The sequence below is a fragment of the Antechinus flavipes genome, chromosome 6, assembly GCF_016432865.1.
Source record: "Antechinus flavipes isolate AdamAnt ecotype Samford, QLD, Australia chromosome 6, AdamAnt_v2, whole genome shotgun sequence".
Lineage (NCBI taxonomy): Eukaryota > Metazoa > Chordata > Mammalia > Dasyuromorphia > Dasyuridae > Antechinus > Antechinus flavipes.
This window is the reverse complement of record NC_067403.1, coordinates 33,002,301-33,030,104: the sequence shown is the minus strand read 5'-3', so window position 1 is coordinate 33,030,104 and position 27,804 is coordinate 33,002,301. Positions and strand designations below refer to the sequence as shown.

General features: G+C 35.2%; 3 protein-coding genes across 3 annotated transcripts in view; 2 read left to right on the top strand and 1 right to left on the bottom strand.

The window, feature by feature from the left end:
- The window catches only part of GNPDA2 (glucosamine-6-phosphate deaminase 2), a 28,822-nt gene extending 26,775 nt beyond the window's left edge, over nucleotides 1-2,047 (top strand). The window contains exon 8 of the mRNA XM_051966520.1: nucleotides 817-2,047. The gene's annotated coding sequence lies outside the window, so the exon portion shown is untranslated. The remainder of the gene's footprint in view (nucleotides 1-816) is intronic.
- On the bottom strand, nucleotides 354-22,873 carry GUF1 (GTP binding elongation factor GUF1). Its single transcript, XM_051966518.1, has 17 exons — nucleotides 22,578-22,873; nucleotides 21,857-21,968; nucleotides 21,368-21,516; nucleotides 21,085-21,165; nucleotides 19,121-19,198; nucleotides 17,791-17,874; nucleotides 17,375-17,439; nucleotides 16,917-17,120; nucleotides 15,663-15,802; nucleotides 13,706-13,829; nucleotides 12,719-12,851; nucleotides 10,817-10,960; nucleotides 8,229-8,362; nucleotides 5,211-5,312; nucleotides 2,769-2,888; nucleotides 2,047-2,083; nucleotides 354-588 (listed from the first exon to the last, which is right to left on the bottom strand). The coding sequence occupies exons 1-17, from the start codon at nucleotides 22,737-22,739 to the stop codon at nucleotides 451-453; spliced, it is 2,007 nt and encodes a 668-aa protein (XP_051822478.1). The 5' UTR covers nucleotides 22,740-22,873; the 3' UTR covers nucleotides 354-450.
- Nucleotides 22,874-22,986: 113 nt separating this feature from the next.
- Nucleotides 22,987-27,804, top strand: part of YIPF7 (Yip1 domain family member 7) — a 55,319-nt gene continuing 50,501 nt past the window's right edge. Inside the window, exon 1 of the mRNA XM_051966521.1 lies at nucleotides 22,987-23,072. The gene's annotated coding sequence lies outside the window, so the exon portion shown is untranslated. The remainder of the gene's footprint in view (nucleotides 23,073-27,804) is intronic.

Genomic DNA, 27,804 nt, shown 5'->3' with positions numbered 1-27,804 from the left:
GTTTACTCAACTTATTAGAACCCCATCTGGTAAGTAAAATAATAGCTTTAGCTAATAGTTTATAATACTAGAATTTTAAAATATAAGAGTCTATATGTTGATACATAGAGGAGGATCCAACAAGAAGAGAAAACCAAGTGTTTTAATTTAAGCCATAAAGAGGCTTAACAATCTGTCACATAATGCTGTATTGTTCAAAAATAACTGAGACATGCTTTGAATTTTAAGAATTATAGGACTTCAGACACTTTATCACATCACCTGAAAATGTGTGTAAAAATGAGTCAATTAGATTTCGTGTTTTTCTCAGCACCAAAGCTATGATCCTATGAGTTAAGGAAAAAGGCAGTAACTTTAAGTGAGACTGATTTTTATTAAAAGCAGATTTAAAAAATTACTATCATATATACAATCTAAAATAAACCATAGATAATTGTATTTTACAAACATTCATTTATCAGGTTGTCTTTTTAGAACTTTTATAAAAGCATCCTTTGGAACTTCAATATTGCCAACTTTTCTCATTCTTTTCTTTCCTTCTGCTTGTCGTTTTAAGAGTTTCATTTTTCGAGTGATATCTCCACCATACTGAGGAAAACCAAAATAACCAGTTAGGGGGACAAGTGGTTTTATAACCCAAGAAATTTTAAACTACAGCTGGGTCTCAATGTCACCTTATCCACAGGTGCCCTTAACTGTCCCTTTAGAATCTCATGATATCCACAATCTTTCTGAGATCAAAATGTATTGTTAACTGGCCTTTAAAGACTTCTACTCAAAATGCCTAGGAATAACAGTGCCTTGCTTCCACCCCAGGCTCCACTGCTATCATCCAGGGGAGCAAACCTTGTGGAGATGGTACCTGGCAACTGCTACTGCTGCTGCATCCCCCATCAATCCTGAAGATCAGGGAAAGGTTAGCCACCAAGGAAATAAATGGGTTTTAATCAAAATGATGCTGAAGAAGCTAAATTACCCAAATGCCTTTAATATTCTACCTTAAAAACCACTGGGCCTTTCCATTTGCAGCTGAAATTTCATTTGTTACAATCTGAACTCCTTGACAGCAGGAACTGTCTTTTTTCTATTTGTATCTACAGGACTTAACACAGTATGCATTTTTTTCATTCATTTGGCAAATTCTTTCCTTGCAATTTTAAGACAGTACTGTGTAGAATGAAATAAAACTATACAAATACAGGTAAATGTTGTTCTTGTAATTTCACTGTTGCAGGGAAATCTCAGTGAAGAAACTCCCCCTGCAAGCTAATGTCAGAAAAGCAACCCTTTTGCAGTTTGCATAAAGTAGTTAAGCCCAAGACAGTGTAACATACAGAGAACTAGATTTGGAAAGAATCAGGAAGGTTTCATGCATTAGATGGGGCTTCATTTGCATCTTCTTTTTATTTTAGTATCTATTTGGGGAGGGATTCAAGATAACTATCCTTCCCCTTTCAACTTTGCTTCTGACTCTCCAGATTTGCTGTCTCCTCAACTTGCAGCCTCATTACCTATTACCAACATACCTTCTTCCATAGGGAAGGGATGCCAACATTACCTACCTTCCATAGGGAAGTCTCCATTTTTTGGTGCTATGTATCCCCAGCATTTACCTGACACATCAGAGCTTGCTTAAATATTTTAAAATTGACACGATGAAGCAATATATAGGAAATTGCATGCTAGGCATATGGAATGGCAGGGCCAAGAACCCACGTGGAGTTGAGTATAGTATGTGAAAAACAGAGCCTCGGTATTGGGGGACTTTTGGAAAAGGGTAATGAAATTGTTGGAAAGACAGCTTGTACAGAGCTATGAAAGCTAAATGAAGGAGTTACTATTTTATCCTAGAACAGATGTTTCAAACATAGTGTTTCAAACATTCTAATTTCAACATTTTGTTTTGCTTGTAATCTTACAACATGCATCTAAAAACATGGTCAGAATGTCTATCCTTTTGGCAGCTTAGACCTTTGTTTGTCTTAAATGCTATCTTTTAAGAATCTTCCAAAGATCTTTAAAATAAAAACAAAATTTGATACATACACATTTTGCCAAGACGTTTTTTCTGTAAGGTTTTACACTGTAAAAGAAATATTTTGCATTAACATTTAATACTTCTGATATAAATGTACATTTATTACAAATAACTTAGATGCCAAAGACATAGATTTAAAGGAGCACCTCTCATTTTACCCATAAGGCCACTGACATAGCTCATATATGAACTTGAACCCAATTCTGAATTTAAATCTAAATGCTCTTTCTAAATTCAATGTAGTTAATTTTGCTTATTTTAACTGACAAGAAACATTTTTCTTTTTGTTGAGCTACTTATGATCATATCACCACAACTTACTGGATATAATTTCTCATGATCTCAGAAAAAAATAATTAGCATTTAGATGTACTCAAACTTCAAGTACCTATGTGAAAGCCTGGGATTTAGGATACACTTAAATCAAACTATCAAAACGAATGGAAAACTTACTGGACATGTCCTTGTGGAAATGTCTTTACATGTTTGCTAAATGAAACTCACGCCCCTCTTACAAGTATCTATCATGAAACAAAACATTTAACTGCTTTAAAAATAATTTAAGTTTTTATTTTAATAACCTCTTTTGAAATAAACTTCAGTATTTAAAAAGCACCAACACATAATGATGAAGTTCTAAAAGTGACATTCTATATTATTAAAAATGACATTAAATAAACTCTTCCTCCATATATGCCCACAAGTGAACATTAGCTATATAAAAACTCACGTTTCTCTGGCAATGATTTTACTTCCAATAGCTGCCTGAATCGCTATTTCAAATAGTTGTCTAGGAATTGTATCCTTCAGCCTTTCACATATAGCCTTTCCAATAGGATATGCCTTTTCTCTGAAAGAATAAGGGCATATTACAACTTTTTAAGAGATAAAGATCAGAAAGAAAAAGTATTTAAAATAATTTTTTAGGAAACAAGAACAGGAATTTTGGATCTTCACAAATTATTCTCAATAAACAAGCATCTGTGATTTATTTTGTTATACTGCCAGTTCTATACATTTATATGAATTTTCATAGAAAACATCTTATAACACAGGATAAGGGGTTGTCCTAAAGTACACATGGCAGCAGCACCAGCAGTGTTGGAAACGGCTTAGATAATAGCAAAAAGGACAGAATTACTTAGTGTTTGGCAACTCTATTGCTTATCTATAATGTTGGATTATGGTTGTGGGGCAGAGAGTAGTGCTAGTTAGTGCTTGTGGCTTCAGGGAAAATGGGAATTTTTCCTAAGTTTAGATCATACATCTAATGAAACAACATTTAAAGCATTTCTAATGGAAAAGACCAGAGAATAATAGAAAATCTCACTGCCAAAGAGAAGACTCAAGAGAAATATAAAATGAATAACAAAAAATATAAAAGAGTATTCCTGTGTTACTCCTAAGAACTTTATCATTAAGTCAGTCAGAAGTTTCTATGAAGTTAGAGGGAATGGCTGAGTCAATTGTTATGAAGGAATAAGAAAGAGAAATGAATGCCCTGGGAGAAGGGAGAAAATTATCACATGAGAGGCATGAAAAGAACAACTTTTAATAGTGGTGAGGAAAATGGCAAGGTTGGAGGACAACACTTGAAACCGCAAACTCAGTTGAATTCATTCAAAAAGTAAAGAATGTATATACAAAAATTTATTTCACCCAACAGGGAAGTAGAAGAAGGGGATGATAAGAGGGAGATTAAGGAAGCGGTAGTAAGAAGCAAAACAGACCTGAGGAGGGACAGGAAAGGATAAACTCAAGAAAGTAACTGAATGAAAACGGATAAACTCACCCATAAAATGGAAGCAGATAGCAAAACGCATTAGAAATGAAAATCCAATGATGTATTTACAAGAAATACACTTGAAACAGAAAAAGCACAAAGAGCTGAAAAGTAAATCTATTTTGCAGGTAAGGAAGGCAGAGGAAAGCAGTTATGATTTTAGAGAAAGTATAACTAGTAAAAATTTTTTAACAATTACATTTTGCTAAAGTATAACAGACAATATAAAATTGCTTACTGAAATTTCTCTGATAAATGCTTAATTTCTCAAACATATATAGGAAGCTGATTCAAGTTTATAATACAAGTCACGTTGCAATTAATAGTCAAAGGATATGAATAGACACTTCGCAGACAAAAATCGAAGGATTTATAGTCATACAAAAAATTGTTCTAAGTCACTATTAGAGAAATTAAAACAACTCAGAGGTACCATCTAATATCATCAGATTAGCTAATATGACAGAAAAGAAAAAACACAAATGCCAGAGAGGATGTGGAAAAATAGCTCGGTGGAGTTGTGAATTGGTCCAGTCATTTTGAGAAATTATTTGCAACTATGGCCAAAGAGCTATAAAACTGCATATCCTATGGCCCAGCAATACACTATTAACTCTGTATCTTAATGAGATCAAAAAAAAAAGGGAAAGTATCTATGCAAAATGATATAATGACTTTTTTTTTGTGGTGGCAAAGAAGTGGAAATTGAGGGACTGCACATCAATTGGGGAATGGCTGAGTAAGTTGTCAAATAGGATAGTGATGAATGAAAGAAGCATAAGATTTTACATAGTAACTCCAGGTTATTTGGGAAAAGGCAGAAAACAGGATAAGTACATTGGAGAGGAGAGGATATCTACCCTCATTAAGAAAGATGTAACTGTCTAGGAATATCCCACCATGTACTCTTCTCTAATTAAATCACATCTGAAATACTGTGAAATTCTGAAAATACCTAACGAAAACATGCAGCAATTAGTAAAGGATCTCAAAAGCATGATATTAAAGCTCAACAGAAAGAACTGGAAGATATGTAATACATCGGGAGAAAGAATTAAGGGAGATTTAAAATAGGAATTATCTCTTATACTGGGATACAGACAGAAAACTTGGGAACAAAAAGTAGAAATGGGAAAGATACAAATTTAGTTTAATTTAAAATTTTGGTTTAGTTAAAAATTCTGATGCATTTAAAAGGTTCCAGTTTTTAGCTGTGTTGCAGAAGGAACTACTGTAATGTTAAACTAGATGGAATCTGATCTCTTACAATTACGATCCTATAACATAATTAACAAGTACAGAATTTCCTTAATAAGATTTGAGTAAAACTAGCAACCTTAGAAAAAGGTGATTTTTGTTTACAAATAACTAGACTCTAATGCAACTTACTTGTGTACAATTGTTACCAACTCTTCTACAGGATTGCCATTTAACAGAATATCCATTTTTACAAGGTCTGCAGTTTGATATCCAGCATCTTCATAATCAAAACTAATGGAAGAAATGATTATATGGTTAATGAAAATGTATATTTCCTGCCAAACAAACAAAAAAACAGAAAAATGCAATACTGAAATAAGTAGCTTAATATTAAAATATTTCATTTATAATTCTAGACTAAAAGGTAGGGACCTAATATATATTGGGTGGGGGTAGAGGAACAGTAAGTTTTTGAGATACAGTGTTTCTACTGAAACTAATTCAAAACCTGGTGCACGATAAAGTATGGAGCTGGAAGGGAACTTGGCCCAAATATTTCATTCTACCAAGGAAGAAGAAACTGAAGGTTAGAAGGGCAGATAATAAGCGATTTAGCCTAGGCCCTCTTCTAAGTCTTTGCTAGCATTCTCTTCTATCCCCATAGTGCAATCGATACAGACTTCCCATTCACTCTTAATTCTCTTTCAGTGAAATTCATCCAGGGAGTTGAGGCTCCAAGTTGGAAGAATTGGGGGCTGAATAACCAAATGTCTAAAATGTTTGGTAGATAGGGCAAAATAAACAATATGCAACAAACTTTTAAAAATGGAATTTCTAACAAAAGATGTCAGTGTTGTTATTGGAAGCATCATGTGGAAAGATGCAACTATTCTAGAGAACAGTTTTAAATTATGAGAAGACACTAATATGTCTGTACCCCTTGATCCAAAAATTCCATTGCTAGGCATATAGGGCACATTCTCTTTCTAAGCAGGGACAGAGAAGCTTCATATAAAACTTATAAAAAAGCTGCAAATTTTAAACTAACAGCTACATACAGGAGACGCTAGATAAACTGTGGTACACAAACACAATAACAAATATAAATGAAAAGGAAGATGGAAAGAAATATAAGCTTATATACAATTTAATCCCAACCAGAAAAACAACATATCTAATGACTATAAATTTTAAATGGGTGAAACAAAACAATGCTATAAGAGAAAAATCAAACGTGGTCCCAAAGATGAGGGTGATAAAACTCTTCCTCATCATCGTAGAGGGGGAGACCATGGACCAACATTGAATATTTATTAAATACTTACCAAGTACTATGCTAGGCCCTGGGGACACAAATACAACAAATAATCTTTGTGAAGAAGTAACACATTCAAATGGGGGATATATAAATACATAACCACATATATACAGAAATAATGACAATTACCTAGTAACACATGAGTTTAATATAAGACAGTTTAAAAGGGAAGGTAGTATCAACTAAGGGATCCTGAAGAGACTTCATGCAGAATGTAGTGTTTGAATTGTATCTTTGAGGAAGAGGGGCTTCTGGAGTGCAGGTGAAGAGGATGAGCACTCTTATCCCCCTCATTCACCTCCCAGCACTGTTCATTCATTAAGGTGGAATGTAATGAGAAAGCAAATTTGGCTAGATAAGAATATAGGAAGAAAATAACATTCAATGAGGCTGGAAAAATAGATTGGGGATAGGCTGTCTTTTACAGACTTTAAAAGCAGAGGACATTGTTTTCAGTAAGAAACAGATTAGCCTTAGAAAATATACCACACTTAAAGAGATGATGAGCAAAGCTATGTTAAGTCACAGCACAGACTGGAAGCAGGATTTTCACTGGATTAAAATTCATTGACCAAGTTTTTTTTGGATTTCAGCAGTTTAGGTGTTCAGCTTTGTGTTTACACAACACAAGTTTGCTTTTCCTTAAATGAAAGTTTTCTTTTCACTGCCATTTTACTCTATGTCCAGGATATATTCTTCCCAATAATCACCAACTTCTACGTAGAGCCCAGCTCCTAATGTTCCCATCCAAAAATTACCTTGTTATTGAATTGTCATGTCCTTAATAGACATGCATGCTATCTCCTTGATAAAATTTAAGCTCCTTGAAGACACAGACTGTTTTGTATGTCTGTGTATATTTTCTACTTAAGTATGCTTCCCATGGGTCATAATTTGAGATACCAGAAACATAAAAGCCTTGATATCTACTCTTTAGCCAGGCTGATAATTGATAATTTGTTTTGTCCAGTGGAGAATAGGGAAAATCTCAACTAGAAATTTTATGGGCTAGCATCCAACATCAAAAAGGAAAAGGAAAAAAAAAAAAAACCCTTTCCCTGTAAGAGTCCACTTGCTATCTACAAAACTAACATTCTAAATTCGAGGCAAAAAGGTGGCTGGTTGTTGACATCCACAAATATTAAGTAGCATAACACAGTTTCTAAGAGTTTAAGTGATTTGTCTAAGATAATACAGTTTTTAAATTATTCTGAGATGACAAAATAAAAAAACAATGAAAAACAAAACACCATAAACTGTATGTTATTAGATAGACACAGAGGCATTAAAGGGGGGGAGGAGGGCTCATATTTTTGAAAACCTACTCACATGGGGAATGGGTACACTATATATGTACCTTCAAGGGTACAGCACCCTCTAAAATATATAAAGAAATAAGGGGGGAAGAGATGAGGAAAGGGGAAGAAAAGAGGGTAGAAGACAAGGGAGGGAATCTTGGGTCAGGGAGATTAAGTAATAGCAAGGCAAGCTGTAGAGCAGAATTAAAGCAGAGTTAGCAGAGATGGGAAAGATAAGTGAGAGTGAGACAGAAAGAGGGAGGGAAGAGGGAGAAAAAGAGTGTATATATGTGTGTGTATGTATATATAAATATCTTTTCTTAACTATAGTCTTTTTGGAGGTGGGGATGAAAGGGAAAAAAAAAAGTAAAAAAAGCAGCAGAGAACAAAAAAGCTGATTTTCTTTTTTCTCATCCTGTTATTTTTTTAAAGTAAATTGTTTTGACACTGATTTTAGCTTTTAATCAATCAAAATTTAAATTCTCATCTGTGGTTCAGAAAACGGTCTTCCATAAGAAATACCTAGGATAAATCAGATATTATTATTCTCAATAGAAAATGTCTAAATTTTTTTCTCACAAATATACTTACCTAGCATATCCAGATGAAAGAGATTTCAAGGAATCATAAAAATCCACCACAATCTCATTCAAAGGGAAGAGGTATTTAAGCATAACTCGATTCTGATCAATGAAAACCATACTTTTTTGAACTGCCCTTCGATTCTAAAAAAATTATAGAACAGTCACTCAGATATTGATATTGATGAAAAAATATCTAAATTCCTTAAAATTCTAGTTTAAAAGATACAACTTCATGTACAAAGATAAAAGTTATCCTCTTCAGAACGTCAAAAATAGCCACATAGTATCAAGTAGAAGGGACCTGAATTTCTTGTAGCCTAGTCTAATTAAGCATGAATAAATATTATTCTTTTCTTATAATTCTGCTCAAACTGATCAACTGGCTAAGTTGACTGAAAAAGAAAAGGACAGATATGAGAGAGGCTGTGGAAAAGCAGGAGTGCTAATGCACTGATGTTGGAGTTGTGAACTGGTCCAGTCATTCTGGAGAAAATAGGGAAATCTGCCCAAACAACTATTGAACTGAACATACCAAGTAACCCAGTAATACCACTCCTCAGGGTCCTATTTGTGCAAAAATCTTTACAACAGCTTTTTTAGGATGGCAAAGAATTGGAAACTGAGGGATGTCCATTGATTGGGGAATGGCTAAACTCGCTGTAGTGATTGACTTATGATGGAATACTATTGGGCTGTAAGAAATGACAAGCATGACTGGTTTTCAGAAAAACCTGGGAAATCTTTTATGAATTGTTAAGTTATGAATAGAATAGGAGACTGCTGTGCACAATAATAGCAATTTTGTTAATTCCCAACTGTGAAAGATTTCACTATTGACCAGTATAGTGATCTAAGACAATTTCATCTCCAGAGAGAGGTGGACCAGTATAGTGATCTAAGACAATTTCATCTCCAGAGAGAGGTGGTAAACTCCAAGGGCAGACTGAACATACTTTTTACACTTCATTTTTCTTGGGCTTTTTTGTATTTATTTTCTTTACAATGGAAATGTTTTGCATAATTTCATTTATATAATATCATATTGAATTCTTAAGGGGTGTTTTTAAAAAATAAAAGTTAAAATATTTTTAAAATGTAATGGAGAAATATTTAATGAAATAGAAATACATTTAAGAATGTGCTCAGAAAGTTTGTAGTGCTTTACATTTCATTTAAGAACGTAGGAAAATGAAGTGCTGTTCTCATCTATTTTAGATTCAGAAAACAGTTCAGACAGGTTAAGTGATCTGTCTAGTAAGAGAGCTAGAAAAAGCATGAAGGCAAGATTTAAATTGAGGTTTTCCTGATTCCAAGGTCCTAAAATCTTTAGAGCTAGAAGGGGACAGAAGTCATCATGTCCAATCCTCTCCTTTTACATAAAAAGAAAACCATACTTGCAAATGGTCACATGGATTTTAAGTTTCTTGTAGGATTCAAATTTAGGTCTTCCTCTAATCTCAACATACCACATTAATTAGGATGAGGTTGGGATTTTTCAGGAGGAACTTTGTTAGCAAACTAGGGGGTGAATGAAGGGAGGGAAGGGAATGTAAACAGTTTACTGTGAATATATTTTCTTTTGGCTATAGTGAATGTTCTCATTTTCCTCAATCTTGCCTTAACTCTGGTCTCTACTCTTCAATGGAACTCATCTTTACTACAATATTTAAGCTATCATTTGTGTTTAATTTCATCATCTTCCATGTGACCATAATACTTTGCCTTATCATTTCTATAATCTAATTTCCTCATTGCTGCTTCTTAAAGAAGCCAAGTTTACTGCCACTGCTTCCTTCTAATGCTTATAGGTCTATGTACCTCTCATTAAGTTTCTGGTTCTAGTTTGAGAGGTAACATTAGTCTTGAAATCATTTGCAAGACAAAAATAATTAGATATCACTCATAACTCCAGAATGATCAGTTAGGTTACTTGTTCTGCTCAATATAATAGATTTACAGTCTCCCTACTAACTGCCAATCCTAGGATGCTGACTTAATTAAAATCCTATCACTAACATTTAACACAAAAAATATGCACAGTTATACCAATTAACTACTGATATTTACAAAGCCTTAAGATTTGCAAAGACATCTTCAGGTAAATACAAATATGATATACATAATATATATAGATATATGTAAACAAATCAGTTGAATCCCACAGCAACTCTGACACAGATACCAAGGTACTACTAATCTCACTTATAGATGAGGGAGGAGCTTGGGATCAGGACAGTTCAGGGATTTGCTCACGCTAGTCAGTGTCAAGAAGTGGGGTCCCACTCCCACTTCCCAACTCCAAGGTCAGCATATCCTCCATTACATCACACCACCTGGACAACAGCAGTAAGTTCTGCTAGAACAATTTTCCTGATAGTTTATGTCACATTTGCTGCCAAAGTTTTCAATCATAAATCCTTCTTTTGGGTAGCAAATGAAAACAAACTTATTTTGGATGAGTGTTCTTTTAAAAATATGAAGCTACTTAATATTTAACTTAAAATGGTACAGCGCTATTCTGGAGTGAAGAAAAAAATTAGGTGAAGTACTGATGAGTGATGCATGTAATTGTATTTAATTGTATTAAGTATGTACCAGGCAAAGCGTCATTATTTTTCCTGTGTATTCATTCGGTGTTATAATAGTACCCAAAATAACTGGCTCCAGATATTCTGTTACTTTTGATTTATCAGGAAACTGGGAGGGGTTGATGATTGTAATTTCCTTTTCTCTGTATTCCTGAAAATGGAAAAAATCAATGACTGTTAAAAAAAAATTTCCACAATAGTCTCATAATCTGAGTTCATTTCTCGAAATTTTATTAGAATCAGAAATAACTTGGAGCAGAACTATGCTTAGACTTGAATCCTGGTCTGCTGTTCATGTATTATCTTTGTGACCCTGAACCAGTCACTTACTTTCTGTAGGTCATCGTTTTCTTACCTCTCAAAGGTAGAGTTGCTCTAGAGCAGGGCTTAAGTTTTTTCCTATTTTTTATCCTATCTTTTTATCCTAGAAATTTTTAAGTGACCCTGGGAATATAAAACAGGCATATAAACCAAAAATTTACTGATAATAATTTTGCAACTGCCATATTCAGTTATGAGACCTCACATGGGATTTCATTTAAGAAGCTGGAATCCTAAGGACAATTCTCTTCCAATTATGAAGCTATGATTCTGATTCTTGGAGTATCGGTTGTTTTTCTTTAGCTATTACTCAACATTAAATCTCAAATTTACACTTATTTGACAGTTCATTATTGATACCTACATGCAAAATGTGTATTTGTGTACACATACACATTCTCTCTCTCTAAAAATACCACAAACTATATGCCTTTTATGTATTAAAAAAATGAAAGCCAAAGTATATAAAATTTAATTTGCCCCCTATAATAGTCATGCAAATGATTCTCAATCTATTTAACTTAAGCAAAACAAATGTTGCAAATATTAACTACAGTTTGACATGAAAAACCTTTTTATAATATGGCTTGAACCTAATTTTTTCCAGACTGATTTCCTTTTCATATATATATTATCTTTCCCACATACTCTAAATCCCCATCAAATTGGGCTATTTGCTACTTCCTATAGAGATTACATATCCTATTTCTATCTCTTTGTTCAGGGTACTCTTATCCCTGTAAGATTCTCCCATTTTTTATCTCTTGAACTTTAGCTTTCTTCAGTGAAAAGGTCAAGTAATACAACTGGCAGGAAGCCTTTCCTGACTTCTCTAGTTAAGCACCTCGTATCCAAAAGCATTTTTTCTTTGTGCCTATATTTACTTTTCTGTGAATATGGCATTGTTGTCATTAGAATATAAGGTCCCTGAATTAGGGGTTTATAGCAGTATTTGTATCCCAATCAATTGATACGTAGGTAGACGTTTGATGACGAACTATTCTGGACACATTGTCCACAAATGCAAACAAATAATCTATCTGTTACAATCAGAATAAGAGGCCTGGCTTCTCGAAAACTTCATTGAGTCAACCATAGTAATATATTTTGTGTGTATTACTGATCCCAGGTCTTCCTGATTTGAAGACCAACCCAGCCATTGCTACTGTTCAAGGCAAATAATGTACAGCTTACTGTATTTATAGACTACAAAGTAAAATCTGCTCAAAATACTGCAATTCAGAAGAAACTTAAAACTGCCTATACTATTTGATTCCCCAAATTATCTTTCTCCACCATGTTTTTCACATTTTACAAAAGCAATAAATCTTCCATTTACCCCCAATTACTGGCTCCACTTAGAACAAACAACATTGTTCTAGGCAAATCTACATTTCTCCCAGTGAAAGATTTCAATAAAGAATACTTTTACCAGTAATGTAACAGAGTTCTAAAAAGTAACTGTTCCTGTTCCTTATTTTACCAAAAAGACAAAGCTAATTTGCTCTTCATCAGTTACATTTCAAAATTAACTACATCTCCAACTACTATAAGAGAGAATCATTATAATGGTCAAAAATTTAAGTACCTTTATTAACTTTGCTGATGAAAGAACAGCTTTATAAGGGACAGTAGGTGTAGTCAAAATAACAGAAGCATTATATTCTTGCTCCAATCGTTGATTAAAAACCTCCATATGTAGGAGGCCAAGAAATCCCAACCTAAGGAAAAAAAGAAATCAAAATAAAATTATTTCATTCCAATTGCATATAATTTAATGCTTATTTTAAAGGGACTTTTAAACATTAAAAAAAAAAAAGGCAGTTAATATATACAACTTATCTCACAAGCCAATTAGTTGCCAAATCTATACCTTTATCTCCACCATATGGAAACCACTTTAGTTTCAGATCCTTTTCATCCTCCCTATATGACTTCAAAAACCTTCTAATTAATCTCTCCATTTTCAGTATCTTCCCTCTTTCTATCATCCACATAACTAATAGGGATATTCCTAGAACAAATATGTTACGTTGTCACTCCCCAGACTCAATAAATTCCCTATGACCTAGAATCAAACATAAACTCCAACACCTGGCATTTAAAGAATTTGGCTCAAATCTAACTCTTATGTTTTAACAAATCATCCTCTTTTATTTAATTCTTTAGCATAGTCAAAAGTGGCCTTTTACTGTTCCTCACGCAGAATATTCTATCTCCCAATTCCATGCCTCTGCAGTTTGTTAAACATGTATGGGAAAGAAATGCACTCTTTCTACATTGTTGTCTCTTAAGAATTCCAAATTTGTTTTAAAAGATCTGAACAGAAGCCATCTCCTTCAGGAGGCTATTATCCATCCCCATCTGTTAATACTTCCCCACAAAGATACCCTGTATTTTGTATATGACATGTATACATATTGTCTCTTCACATAGCATATAAGTTCTCTGAGGACAGGGCATCATCTAGATTTTTAGTGTTTGCTCCTCATAGCTCAAAGTACATAGTCAATGATTAATAAATGTTTAACAGGTTAAAATTCTGAAAAAAATTAAAACAGATAATGACTCTCACCTCCAACCAGCACCCAAGGCAATGCTACTATCCCGATGTACTGTCACACTGGAATCATTTAATGTCAGTTTTTCTATAGCACTTTTCAGATTATTATATTCAGACTGATCTATGGGGTACATTCCTGTGAAAATATTTGATAAGACACTTCACCATATCAGGTCATACTAACAGATAGCAAGACAAAATGCTATATACATTAATACTAAGAATTTATCATCACAATATTTATACAAGTGTTCTTTAATCTTTGTCTGAAAGGAAGTAAATAAAGCTATGTTAGAATTTCTAGCTTTCCTCACTAACATCCTTCTGGTCAAACATTTACCTTCTATCAATTAAAATATTTTTACCTATGTTAAGGAAATAAAACTTGGGAATGAATTCTCGTAAAAATAAACCACAATTCTGAAAGATTACAAAGAAGATATTCCACAACAACAAAATAATTTGTATCAGTCTCTAAAAAAGGCTGTGAAGAAGTTTTTTATAAATTGTCAAGTGCAAGTGCAATGTACATTACGGATTTATAAAGAATACTGGAAACTAAAAGTTAGTATTCCACCAAAAAGACTGACCAAAATGGTTACACGCAACTATTTCATAAAGTATTCTGAAATACCTGTTTTATTTACAGATCAGGTTTTTTTTTTTTTTTTTAAACTCACTGAAAACTAAGAGTTTATACCTTAGCAGGGAAGCCTTTGAAACCCCCAATTCCTGCTTCAGAAATACCAGTTAGGTGTTTCTATTAGACTGGAAAAAAAAAAAAAAGCCTATTTCTGGTATATCATTTTTAGAAAATGGAACAGTGTAAAGTAATTGTACAGTTGTCCAACTCTTATCAGTTGTTCACAAGTAATTTCCATTAGATTTTAACTTAAAGATAATTACCACAATGAAGCACAAATTACAAAAGAATTTTTTTCTGTAGATGTGCACAAATATACAAATTCTACATCCTGCATTACTATCTCATGCTTATGATTCTCTTAATGAGTAAAAAAAAAAAAGGCAGTCATATTCTATAACTCTAATTGCAAGATATTAGGCTTGTTTCTACTTTATAAGCAAGTACTGTTTAAATAAAATTATTTTGAGGAATTCTGACTCCAACTAGTCTCAAAGTCAGGAAAATTTGGTTTTAAGACCAAACTTTTCCGATAGCTACTTTTTGGGTAAGTTAGTAAGTCACTATAAAGTTTTTCCACTCACAACTTTTTAATGGCTGAGAATTTTTTTATGCGAACCCAGATCAAATCTGAGCCAAGCCGTTTCTGGCAGGGTTTGTGAATGTTCAATGCAACGTACAACGGTGTATGTTCAGAACAAAGGCTGTAGCAAAGTTACATATACAAGTACTGCCAGAAACACCTTTATGTGTTTGATTTTGAATTAATTTTTGGTGCTTTGGTATGTTCAGAAACCTTTTACTGTTGCCAAATCTTTCTCAACCTCCACACGTGGGGCTGTGACCCACAGTTTAAGCAGCTTTGCTATAAGTGATCAGTGCCCCAGGTGACAAGATGTTGAAGATGCAGAATAATTGAGTATTGGTATAAGGTTTTCCTTTGATACCAGGAATTCCTTATACCAATGAAATCACAGATCTACATACTAGTATAAAGGATTTATTTCCTTAGAACAAAAGCTGAATTAAAATTAGTACAGGTGTTAGCACTTCAGAGTATATCTATTGGGATAATTTAGGTAACATTCCTTAATGATGAAAATTTAAAAAATCATTATGGATTTAATCTTTTTAAAAAACTACTTAGACCTTATGATATTTCATTATGTAGAACAAAAATCTATTCAAATAATAATATTAACTTAAAATGAGTAGTGCATAATAAAAACATAACTAGATACTATACTTATGGAATCTGTCATAATTATTCCTGCTACTTGGGGGAAAAAATTCTGCTCTAATTTTTTGAACTTTTGAACTCCTCACCTGCAAAAACCATTGGTTTCGCTGACTTAAACCCAGGCAAGGGTTCCACTGGTTGTTTATGTAAGTATAATGTATCTCCTATTTGAGCTTCAGTGACATCTTTCATCCCAGCAATCAGATAGCCCACCTGTCCTGCATATCTAAATAAAATTAGTATTATATGGAAATAATATTGATTGTATATGTTTCAAGTATACCCCCATTTTTGCAGCTCAATTCCTTACAATTATTACCATTTGCTCATTTATCACATGGAAAGCATCTTATTTCAAATCCAAACCTCATCTTTTTGAAAACAATCAATGGCTAGATTCTCAAGGTCTCAAGTAATAGAATGTACACAAGTTTCTAATTGAGCTCCTCTTGCATTCTATTTTCTTCCACTAATACATCATAAAAAAAATCAAATCCGATAAGACCAATTTTCATACCCTTGAGTAAGCCCACTATTCTTCTTTGCAAATGAATCAGAAAACAATATCTAAGATACTGAGAATAATTATGAAGATTATTTGTGACACTGATTTTTCCCCATTCAGAATATAAAAATAATCAAACTCTCATCAAGGCAGGCTCATTACATAAACTCTACGGCGCGGACTGAGGCATGCAGGACTAAATAACTAGTCCAAGTTGCTACTCAGTGTCAGTAAAGATTTGAACTCAGGTATTTCTGACTAAACTCAGTATCTGAGCACTCGATCCATTATACATACTATACTGCTCCAATAGGAATGAATAATGCTGCACAATATAGTAAAATCACCAGTAGCCCCAATTTTTTCCTTTTATAAACATGACTTCGAGAAAGAGGAATAAACTGACAAAACAAAACATTACAGATTTAGTCAAGAGGAAGAAAAAATATAGATATACCCTGGGCTTATGTTTAGGAAAGAACATATATAAGAACACTCAATCATTTAAAAAAAAAAAAGAATAAAAATTCTTGTATTTACAATTTTGCAATATGGAATAGCATTAGAATAATTTGAGACATTTCCATAAATAGTTAAAATAAAAGTTTCTTGGGGAAATTATTAGTTATGGAATCAGAATTAACAACCAAGGAATTTGGAGAGATCACATTAAGATTTTTTTTTAATTACCAGCTTAATTAAAAAAAATTTAAATGCTTTATCACAAAAATAAATCAATCTATACAAGGGTAAACAAAGTTTTATACAGAAAATTCAGTTATTTTTGCAGATTAAAAAAAATTTATCAAAACTCTTCATAGTTCTGGTTACTTACAGTTTCTGAGTTAGCTGTTCATCTGGGCTCAGAATTCCAACTTCATTAACTTCATAAGTCTTCTGTGTATGAGCAGACACAATCTTATCTCCTTTCGAAACTACTCCATCAAACAGTGCTACATTAGCTATCACTCCTCTGTACTGGTCAAAGTTGGAATCAAATACTAAAGCCTTCAGGGGATTTTTCCGACTCACTTTTGGTCTATGAAACAAATAAAAATAAAAAAACTTTACCATACACATACACACACACACACACACACACACACACACACACACACACAGAGATATATACATATATATACCTATACACACTTATATGTATACAATAAAAAATGTGTTAAAGATAAAAGGAGTGGACTTGTGATTTTGCCACTATAAGGAAATCCCAGTAACAATACAAGTTAGAAATTAATTTGCAGCATACTTTTTAGAGAGGATACAATAAATACTCACGGGGCTATTCTTTCAATGACAGCCTGAAGAACCTTTTCTGTATTTGTTCCTAATTTAGCAGAAATCTAAAGAAAATAATGTTTAAAAATATTTAAATAAGAAAAAAGATAAATGATATGATTGTTATTTAGTCAATTCTAAATATCTGATAGATATGCAGCTTATTTGTAAAATGTTATAAATATTCTAAGTTATATCAGCTCTTCATGAGACAGTGGGGAAAAATATCTATATAAAATTTGGTCTAAAATACAATGAAGCTAGTCTCTCCCTTTCCCTCATAGTTCTTTTTCTGTATACAAATAAAAGTTTTCCTGAAATTAATGATAATTAAGTTAAAATCATGCCCATTTTACCCTTCTGGGTAAAAAAATAAAAAAATAATGCAAATGAAAGAGCAAGAATAGATATTTTACCTTAATACATTCACCACCAGGAATGTCAAACATCTTTTCTATTTGTTTTTCAACCCTTTCAGGATCAGCATTCTTCAGATCAATCTGCAAAATATTAATATTAAATCTCAATAAGCTAAAATGAAATTATATTTCTAGATGTATACTGAGACTTTTAGTGTTTAACTATTTTACCTTTCTTTCCAAACTCTCAAATTTCAAAGGGTGTTGCATTCTATTGACAAATTAACATTACTGAGGAGTCCAGATTAATGACTTGCAAAATTTACATAATGCTTATAAATTAACTCTTCAAACATTTCAAAAGAACAATGATTTTACTGGTAAAGACAACCTTAAGAGCAAAAATTGCAACTCTCTCTGCCTAATTAAATACTTTCTTCTTAGATTGTTATTGCTAAAAAGATTACTTATTTAGTGGATACTTCTAACAATAAAATGTCTAAATTACAAAACTAAAAATTAATGTAATAAAAATTCATGAGATACTATATTTTCTAAATTATATTTTGTTTTACTTATCAGTCATCTAATTTTCTCACTCCCATTCCTAAGTACTGCATTTTAAAAAGCTAAAATTCTTTCAAGCCTTGCTTAAAACCCATTTTCGATGAAACCTTTCTGCATCCACTCAAATGGAACTTTCCTGATTTCTCTCGTTACGAACTCCTATCCCATGTTTTCTTTTGTAAACACACCATCCTTTCTCCTGATATACAAACTTTTTGAAAGGCAGCAAAAATTTCAATAAACTGAGCACCTATCATATTTCCATCACCAAAATGCAAAGTTTTCAGATTATATGAACTATACCAACTCTGTTAAACAGAATTTACAATTCCTTCTTTTTTAAAAAATTTATCCTTCATATTAAAATACACACTTTTACATTCTAGCTTTCCAATGCCTTAATTTTGAATTTAAAATAAAACAAGTACTCAAAAGCACTACATTATTTAGTCCTTTGTTTTCAAACATGTATGGATAACATCCCTTCTAATAGCTAGTTCAAGAAATTCTACATATTTTAGGGGTTGAACGAAAGCATTTTAGCATTACTTCACCATCAGACAATAAGACAAAATATCAAGGACATTTCTTTTATAGAATTATAACACCTAATACATACTGTATCTAGAAGGTTATACATAAATAAGTCTTAAACGACTACATGACATTCATTTTCATTTGAACTATACTCCTTAGAGAGAGGAAGAGAAACACTTAGAAGGTATGACACTCTGTATTTGTATTTCATTACTAAACTAGTTATTTAAAATGTGTGTGTGTGTGTGTGTGTGTGTAATTACTCAGTACTTTCTGTATTTACCTTGTTTATAACTGGAATTATTGAGAGCTGTGCTTCAAAGGCCAGAAAGAAATTTGCTACAGTTTGAGCTTGAATACCCTGAAAATATCAAAGTAGACATTTACAAATATAGTTAACTATTCACAACAAAACTCAAATCAATATAAATTATGCTCCTTTATAAAAAACTAACATTTTTGCATAATATTAATATGATCCTCACTTATGAGCATTTTTGGTTTTAGAGGGCTCAAATCAAGGCAGAGCTGACAGCAAGTCAAAAAAGCTGAATAGGTGGTGTTGAGTAAGTGATAATTAATCAGTCAGACACTTAAAAGCATAGCTCACATTTCCATATAGCAAGAACCTTCTTATTGAAAAATATGTAATCCTTTAACTTCTCTGAAGCTGAGCTTCTAATATATAAATTAAGGGTTATGTTGAATGATCTTTTAAATGTCTTCTTCCACTTCTAAAGTTCTACAACTCTAAAAATCCGGAGTGTCAAATACTAGCCCTTAAGTCAGGAACACCTGAATTTAAATCTGGCCTCAGACACTTAACACTTCATAGCTCTATGACCCTAGGCAAGTCACTTAAGCCCAAGTGCATTAGGAAAAAAAAAAAAAAAAAAAAAAAAAGGTGTCGAGAATAAAGTATTTTTTTAAAAAATGTATCATAAGCAGTCTACTAAATCTGATATTCCTTACAGGCTTTGGCAATGCCTTTGCATCTTTCTCCTGGCCTAGCAGAGTGGAATGTAATTGAAATTAACATTCTGCTACAAACTGAGTTTTCCAGGACTTAAAGTTTGTGTTGGAAAGTAATTTTGTTATGCTTCATATTTAGTGGTTGTTGTTTAGTCATTTAGTTGTATCTAGTTCTTTTTGATTCTATGTGGAGTTTTCTTGGTAAAGACATTTGAGTGGTATTCCAGTTCATTTTTACAGATGAGTAATTGAGGTAAATAGGGGTTAAGTGATTGACCAGGGTCACACAGCAAGTAAGTGTCTTAATGGAGATTTGAACTGAAGATTGAATTGAAGATGAGTTTTCCTGATTTCAAACCTAACACTCTCTCAACTGTTCCATCTATATGTTCTCAAAAAAAAAAAAAAAAAAAAAATTAAAGGCATTTTGTGCCTCAGTTGTCTGACTCTATATGACCATATAGCAAAGACACTGGAGTGCTTTGCCATTTCCTTCTCCACCATGTCTCTCCTTACAGATGAGAAACTAAGCTAAAAAGGGATTAATTATATGCCAGGGTCAAGAGCTAATAAGTAACAATTTGAGAAGGATTTGAACTTACACCTTCCTGACTCTGGGCCTGGTCCTCTATGCACTACACCAATGAGTTACCTTTGTTTTTTAATTTTAAAAAGTTCTATGGGTCTTTAAATTTTGTAAAGTCCTCTATGTATATTACTTATTCAAGCCTCTTCACCACTACCAACTCCACATTATCATCTTTTATCAGTGGGAAAATGAACCTCAGGAAGAAAATTATTTATCCATGTTTCAGTATTGGGAGGATTTATATTTCCCCAACTCCATGTCCAGCAATCTCTTTCCTATTCCGCCCTGCAGTACTTCTCAATCACCCTTCTAGGAAATTTTTCTACTTCTAACATTTTTCCAAATAATGATTTCCCACAATTTTCCTTCTACTCCGTGACTCTTAATGACCTAGTCATTAAAGTTCTCAAAGTTTATGTGCCCAAAATATGCCAGAAATATCAAATTATCAAATTTGAGATTATGCCCCAGATTATCACTGAAAATGAGCATGTCACTTTTAGGAATTCTCTTCTTTTACTTCTTAAAACTTACTACTCAAATTGGCACATACAATTTAACAAAAATGGAATTGATCTATCCAATAACAAGAGGAAAATGCTTTTTTTAATAAACGACTTTCCAAAGGAATTTAGAGTAACAGAAAAATCATTAACATTATTAAAAAACTAAAGTGAAATTTATACCTCATTTGCATCTACCACAAGTAAGACACCTTGACAAGCAGAGAGTGATCTTGACACTTCATAATTAAAGTCAACATGACCCTAAGAAGAAAAAAAATCACACAAAAAAAATCGAAGATAAGCTACAATGTTACATTCTTATTATGATTTCATCTTAACTCTCAATTAAATCTAGAGTTATCAATTGTTCATGAAACAAGAGTGACATTAAATAGAACAGAAGTGAAACAAAAACCAGGATTTACAGATAATAAGTTTATGACTCATTTAAGATTTAACTTACTGGTGTATCAATGAGGTTTAAAAGGTACAGTTTTCCTCCATAATTGTAAAAGAGAGATGCAGTCTGTGCTTTAACAGTGATTCCTCTTTCCCGTTCCACTTGGAGTTTATCAAGTACTTGTTTATTATGATCAGTTTTGGCAATTGTACCTAATAATATAATTTTTTGAAACTTTTTATTATTAGATAACACTGGGTTTTGGAAAACACCTTTAAGGGTGAATTAGGTTATGCAAAGACAATATTTAAACTCTTTACTAAGTGCAATTCCAGATGATAAGCTAAATTCATAAAATGTCAACAAATGTTACTAAATTAACATTTAAACATATACATTTACATATACGTACATGAAAAACTAGACATTTTGGTGACTGGTTAAGGAATAGAAGCAAAGTAATAGCAAATATGAATTCAGTCTATGAGTGACCTAATGTTAAAATTATTTAACTGTCAAGTGTCCAATCTGCATTTTAAAAAGGTCACACACCTGTTAGTTCCAGAAGTCTGTCAGCTAAAGTACTTTTCCCATGATCCACGTGGGCAATGATACCAAAATTTCTAATATTTTCAACAGGAAATTTGGACATATCCAGTTTTTCCTGGAAAGGTAAAAAAAATTAGTTAACTCATGAATATTTCTATTAAATGATTTAACTTAGGTATTTCCATATTTAATCAATTAAAACTATTCTTTCATTCTAATATAACTACTTTCACAGAATCCTTTTTCCCTTTAGTCTTTTTCATTCTATTTTCCACTATCACAAACAGATAAAGTTACTAAGACTTGCGACAATTTATCAAGTGTCTCAAGGGTACAAACACGGAGCATTTCCTTTTTCTTTTTAGGCGAAATGGTAGGTCTGGAGACCACACATTTTCATGACATTTTTTGACTCAGCTTTTAAATATGCATTTTCTGTTATTGAAACTATATTTTGACACGTTATATCAAAGATGCTTAAGGAGGCTATGTGTAGCGAAGGTGTACGGGCCATTTACAGACCACCAGACTCGCTCTCCCCTATTCGAACACGCGACCCTCCACGGGGTCTCAATCCAAGTGAAAAGGCTCTGGGGGTCGGGACGTCCGGCTGGATTCAATCCCTAGCTCGGACGCATTAACTCCCTGTCTCGGGCCCAAAGGGGGCCGGGCACACGGCCGGGCAGCTCAAGGTCCCTCGCCCCCAGAATTGCACAGCGCTCACCATCCGCTCCGAGGCGCTGGAGGACCGGGAGGGGGTCACTCGGAAGGCGCGGTCTTCTCCCGGACGCTGAGGGGCGGGCCAGGTCCCACAAGTCACCGACAGGGCAGCCCGCGCCGCCCAAGCCCAGCGGGGCCTCGGGCCGGCTCCGACGAGGGCCAACATGGCCCCGGCCTCCGCCGCGTTCCGTTCTCACGAATGGCCGGCTCGTGGAGTCATGTCCCCCTGCCCCGGCAGAAGCCGTGGGATTCCCCAACCCGAAAGGCGACCGCGACCGGAAGCCCCACCTCCTGTCCCTCCGCAGGCCCGGACTCACTAAGTACAACCTGACGCCGCTCCCGCGCCCCTTTCGAGAGGACGTGACCCCGCTTACATCATCGCGCCACCCTCTGCGAAATTCTACGTCATCGCGTCCTCACAGCGCTCTACGGGGATCGTGACATCATCGCGTCCTCACGCTGATTCCGCCTTCTCTCTTCCGAAAAAGCCTATTGGCAGGTGACTTAGGAATGTTAGCTTGTTCTCCGGTTTCTGCTCTATTCGCTCCCCTTTATCCTGTCGGGGCGGGGCGGGGAGCGGCCCACCTTTGTTTGCTCCCGGCCACCTGGGAAATCCTGTCACTTGCACGACCCCCTCAGCCCCTGGCGCTCGGCGCGAGCCCCCCACACCGCTCCCCCCACTCCCCCACCTAACAGGGGAGCAAGTGTTTGCGAAGCCCTTCCCCGAAGCCTCCTCTGTGCGGATTAAGGGCCGAACCCGGGCCCCCCCACGCAGCCTTCTCGTTGACCTCTGCGCCGCTCTGAACACTTAAAGCAAAAAGTTCTGCCAGACACGCCCGCCATGGGTGAAAAGTGAAAGCCGAAAAGTCTCCGCAGGGGAGCCCAGCAGGCTTCCCCCACCGGGAAGGAAGCCGCCCCTTCGGGCAGCCGAGGCCCCGACCTCCTGGCACCGAAGTTTCCGCTCCCGGGGGAGGAAGGTTAAGAGCCTGCGCCCACGCGTGTGCAGAGCTGAGCGAGCTCCCTCATCACGGGCACCACCACTTCCTCGCCCGGGACCACCTTCTCTCCCTCCCCCTTTTGACCGGACCTTTGAAGAGGGGAGCTCGACACTCTAAAATTCCTTAAAGGAGAAACTCTCCTTCAGCTCTGCCTCAGTGAGGGACCCCGGCCCAGGGACAAACAGTTTCACCCTTGTTATCCTGGTGGGGTCCCCTCAGTCCTGAAACACATTGAATTCAATTCAGACGCGAAAACCTAGATTGATAAAAAGAGGCTTATTTTGGGGCCTGGGAGTAAGGCTAGAAATCCTGACAGAGGCATAAAGTCTGATTAGGAAATAGGTGAGGATAAAGAGGATGGCACTGGAAAGAATATTTCAGTGAACAGAGGCCCTTGGCATCCCAAGCATGTCATAGCTGGCGTGTTTGGGACCTCTGCAAAGAGAGATTTAGTTTGGCTCTTTTATAAACGGGAGCTGAAGGGAACTCGTGGGTGGAGTCCCAAGTTGGCTCATGCTGGGTTTCAGCTTGAGCTGGAATTTGAGTTCAGTGAGTTTCAGGACTGAGCCCACCCCACCAAGATAACAAATATGAAACCGTTTGTTCCTCCGGTGCCTCCTTCACTGAGGCAGAGTTGAAGGAGATTTTCTCCTTTAAGGATTTTTAGTTTCGGGGTTCCCTAGTCACCTTGACCAGAGCTATGGCTTCCCAGCTGTAAGATGTAACGTGCAAATCAGGTGTGAGCTAGGTACTGCGAAGGCCCTCCCCAGCTTGCACTAACATTTAACTAGCCTAGTTGATAGGTATCCTAGGAGATTAAAAGGGGAGCCCTTTGTGGGCCTGCTGAGGAAGGCACGTTGAATTAAAGTGCCCTTTGTCCGGCCTTCCTGGAGGTGGGATTTGGGTTCCTTCACCAACTGCTAGGAGCCCTTTCCCCTCAAGCTTGGCTCCAAGCGCTTGAGCTCAGGTTCTTTGGTCAATTAGCAGACGGTGGAGTCTAGTCTTTTGCAGTGGTTGTTTTGAGGTAGGGAAGGGGGACCCCACACTAGGGTCCCGAGGTGTCTCAAAAGAATTTGCAGGCTTGAACTAATCTCCTAGTCAAGGGGCAAAGTTTATTGTAAATACTGGTAATGCCATTACAAAGAGGACTGAATTATAAGGGAATGAGATACATTTATCCAGCTTTCTAGCATTAATAAGGCTAATTCTATGGCTCCTAGGTAAGAAGGAATTTGCTTCTCATTGACCAGATTATCAGTCAGACTCTTGTCTCAGGAGTTTAATCTGTGGCAGTTTCCTGAAGCCAGAAGCTTTGTGACTAAGGAGTGGTCAGAATCAGACAGATTGGGTGTGAGAGTTTCCAAAACCAGAAGATTTAGGACTACTGGCTTAACATTAGAACAGAAGCCCCCCTAGTCAGGGGACCCCAAAACCTTAGCTCAATTTCCCTAGAAGCTATACCCTATCAGTTGTTTCTGCGAATTATGTGTCAGCAAATACACAAGCCTTAGGCTCCTGCAGGCTTTAGTCACTTTCATGAGGGCCTTTTACAGGAAGAATATTCCTTTTCTCATTTTCCGATGTTCCGTATATTTCTTTAGAGAAACTGACCTAACGCACCTTTTTTCTCTGTAAGGCATATGACAGCCTTCTAGAACTTAAGGAAGAGTCCTTAAACACAATGCTTGGGGTCCATTTTAAATACCAACTGAAAGCACAAAACTGAAAAGTGTGGCAGCCAATAGCACACAGAAAGGATAAGCCTTCATGGTAGGAGCTGAAACAAGAAGGCAGCGTTGCCCTGTTTGACCTCAGCTGGGAATATGACTTTTTTTTTTTTGCCTCTCAATATTTAAAAATGATGATGCCATTAGTATTGATTTTGAGATTACATATAAATTTTAGTGTAGTAAGTGAATAATGAGGCCTAATTGTATGTAGAAGAGGAAAAACGAAATGGAAAAGGCAACCAAGGATTTCAAGATCTGGGTTCAATTTATCAAGTGTCCTGCTCCAGTCACTAATAGGGTGGGGTTGCCTAAGTCACTAAAATATCAGGAAAATGGAAGGCTGCTTCTAGCCCTGACCCAGATTAGGCTTGAGAAGACCTGCTATTATTTGCCCCTAGGAACTGAGAGAGAATTTAAAAGATTCATTGCTAATGATCTCTTTACTGTGGGCTGTAAGAGAAAGGCTTGTGCACCTAGTTCAGGAGCCCTTGGGTGGAAAGGAGAGACCTGGGTGGTTTTTATTCTCATATAATATAGTGTTTTACTCTCACAGAATCAAGCAGGGCAGCTCCGGCCTTGTCCTATTAGCTATTTAAATATAAAATTTATACAGAAATAACTGCTGGGTGAGTTAGGCACTAAGAACTGCTATAATTACAAAAGTCCTTGTGCTAAAAGCTCAGTTTTGAAGGAAGCTGGGATTTTAGAGGCAGCATTCATGCGGGGAGCTCATTCCAGTTTTAGGAGACAGTTGGTCAGTCCTTTAGTACAAGCAATTTAGATTACAATCCCACTTTATGTAATAGCAACAGGTGTTTTGTGTTTTATTTAAAACAAAACCAAATCCCCCTCCCTTCACCTCTCACACACGCACAAGTTTTTTCTCTCATATTGAATGACATTGATTTAAGAATTAGATTTAGGAAAGAGACCTTTTTATGTTCTCAGTTTTATCTTGTTTAGCATCACAAAACACAAAAGCCAATTGAGCTTCAAGTTTGAGCTCACCTCCATTATGACTTGTTGTTCACCTAGTCTTTCAAATCATTTTTCATTTACCTTTCAGTGTTCCAAACAAAATATCTGACATAAATACCTAGAGCATGGCTGTACTGTTTGAATTGACATATAGTTGTACAAACATTTCCTATGGTTAAATTCAGTCATTGAGCCCCCGATCTCTTCAGAGTTGTACATCATGACCATAACTATCTTTAAATTTTTGATTGAGGGGAACCTGGAAGGTACAGTGGTTAGAGCCCTGGACCCTGGAGGACTTATAATCAAATTCAAGCCTTAGACACTTATTAGTTATATGACTTTGAGAAAGTCCTTTAACCCTGATTTTTTCCAAAAATAAAAAATTCTAATTGATATCCATCAGCACATTATTTTTCTTAGTGAGAGTTTATAAACATGAGTGGATATGTCACATACTTCCTCCCTGTTCATTTCCTGTTTCATACTTAATTGGAGCTTTTTCCTTCATTGGAAAAGTTGAGCATCATATCGATCCCTAGAGTACTCCACTAGAGTGGAAGAAAGACTGTTGAATAGAGAATACATTTTTCGTTAGAGGAATTTCAAGTGCTTTCATATGTTGAAGTATTGCTAGCTTTGTGCTTTTACTCTAACTTGTAAAGGTTTTTTAGGTAAGTCAAAAACACATAAGGAAATAAAATATTTTAGAAACTATATGTAATATGTAAGCAACTTATTTTTAATAGTAGTTGGAGGGCATATTTCTATTCTTAAAATTTTACTCACCTCCCCCAAAAGATGTGTTCTCCATCCATTTCTTGAGACCTATATTTAATGATATTTCCAATATTCTTTTCCAACTCATAGCATCCTCTTTTCAATTCAGAGGTCAACTTTATTTCTTTTATTGTAATCTTGACACTTCAAAAGCAATCTATGTGTGCTATGTATTACATTGTATATTTCCTCTTTCCATTTCTATGATGGGATGTTGTGTGACTTTATCAAAGAACATTAACTATACAACATTATACTCTTTCCTAAATTTTTCTTTCCTTTTTCCTTAAGTAACAAACCATCATTTTTTGAATTTTTCAAGCTTTTATGATATTCTCTAAAACTCTTCCATTTCTTATCTAGTCAATAAATCCTTGACTGGCCCTGTACTTGTTTTAAGGGGCAGACAAAGTAATACCATAATATTGCTATGTCTTTTCTCCTTCCTGTGATGGAATGCCTTGGGATTAGTGCTTCATTATGTAATGTTAGATAGTTTTATAAATGACTTGGATTACAGCCTAGTTGGCATCCTTACCAAATTTTCAGATGACACATCATGAGGAGGAATAGCTATCGTGTTGTATGACAGAATTCAAAAAGACCTTGACAAGCTAAAACACTGGGACACATTTAATAAAATGAAATGGAAAGAGACTTCTGATTGAGTTGGTAAAGGGATTTCTTGTAAATGGTGGCAATGTGAAAGGTGCCTCTTGAGGGCAATGGATAGGTTTGTTTCTAC

Coding starts and splice junctions, on each gene's coding strand:
- GUF1 (XM_051966518.1), bottom strand. CDS start 22,739: ATGTTGGCCCTCGTCGGAGCCGGCCCGAGGCCCCGCTGGGCTTGGGCG. Junction 21,517..21,856: donor CAGACTTCTGGAACTAACAG/GTGTGTGACCTT, acceptor TTATATTATTAG/GTACAATTGCCAAAACTGAT. Junction 19,199..21,084: donor TTGTGGTAGATGCAAATGAG/GTATAAATTTCA, acceptor TGATATTTTCAG/GGTATTCAAGCTCAAACTGT.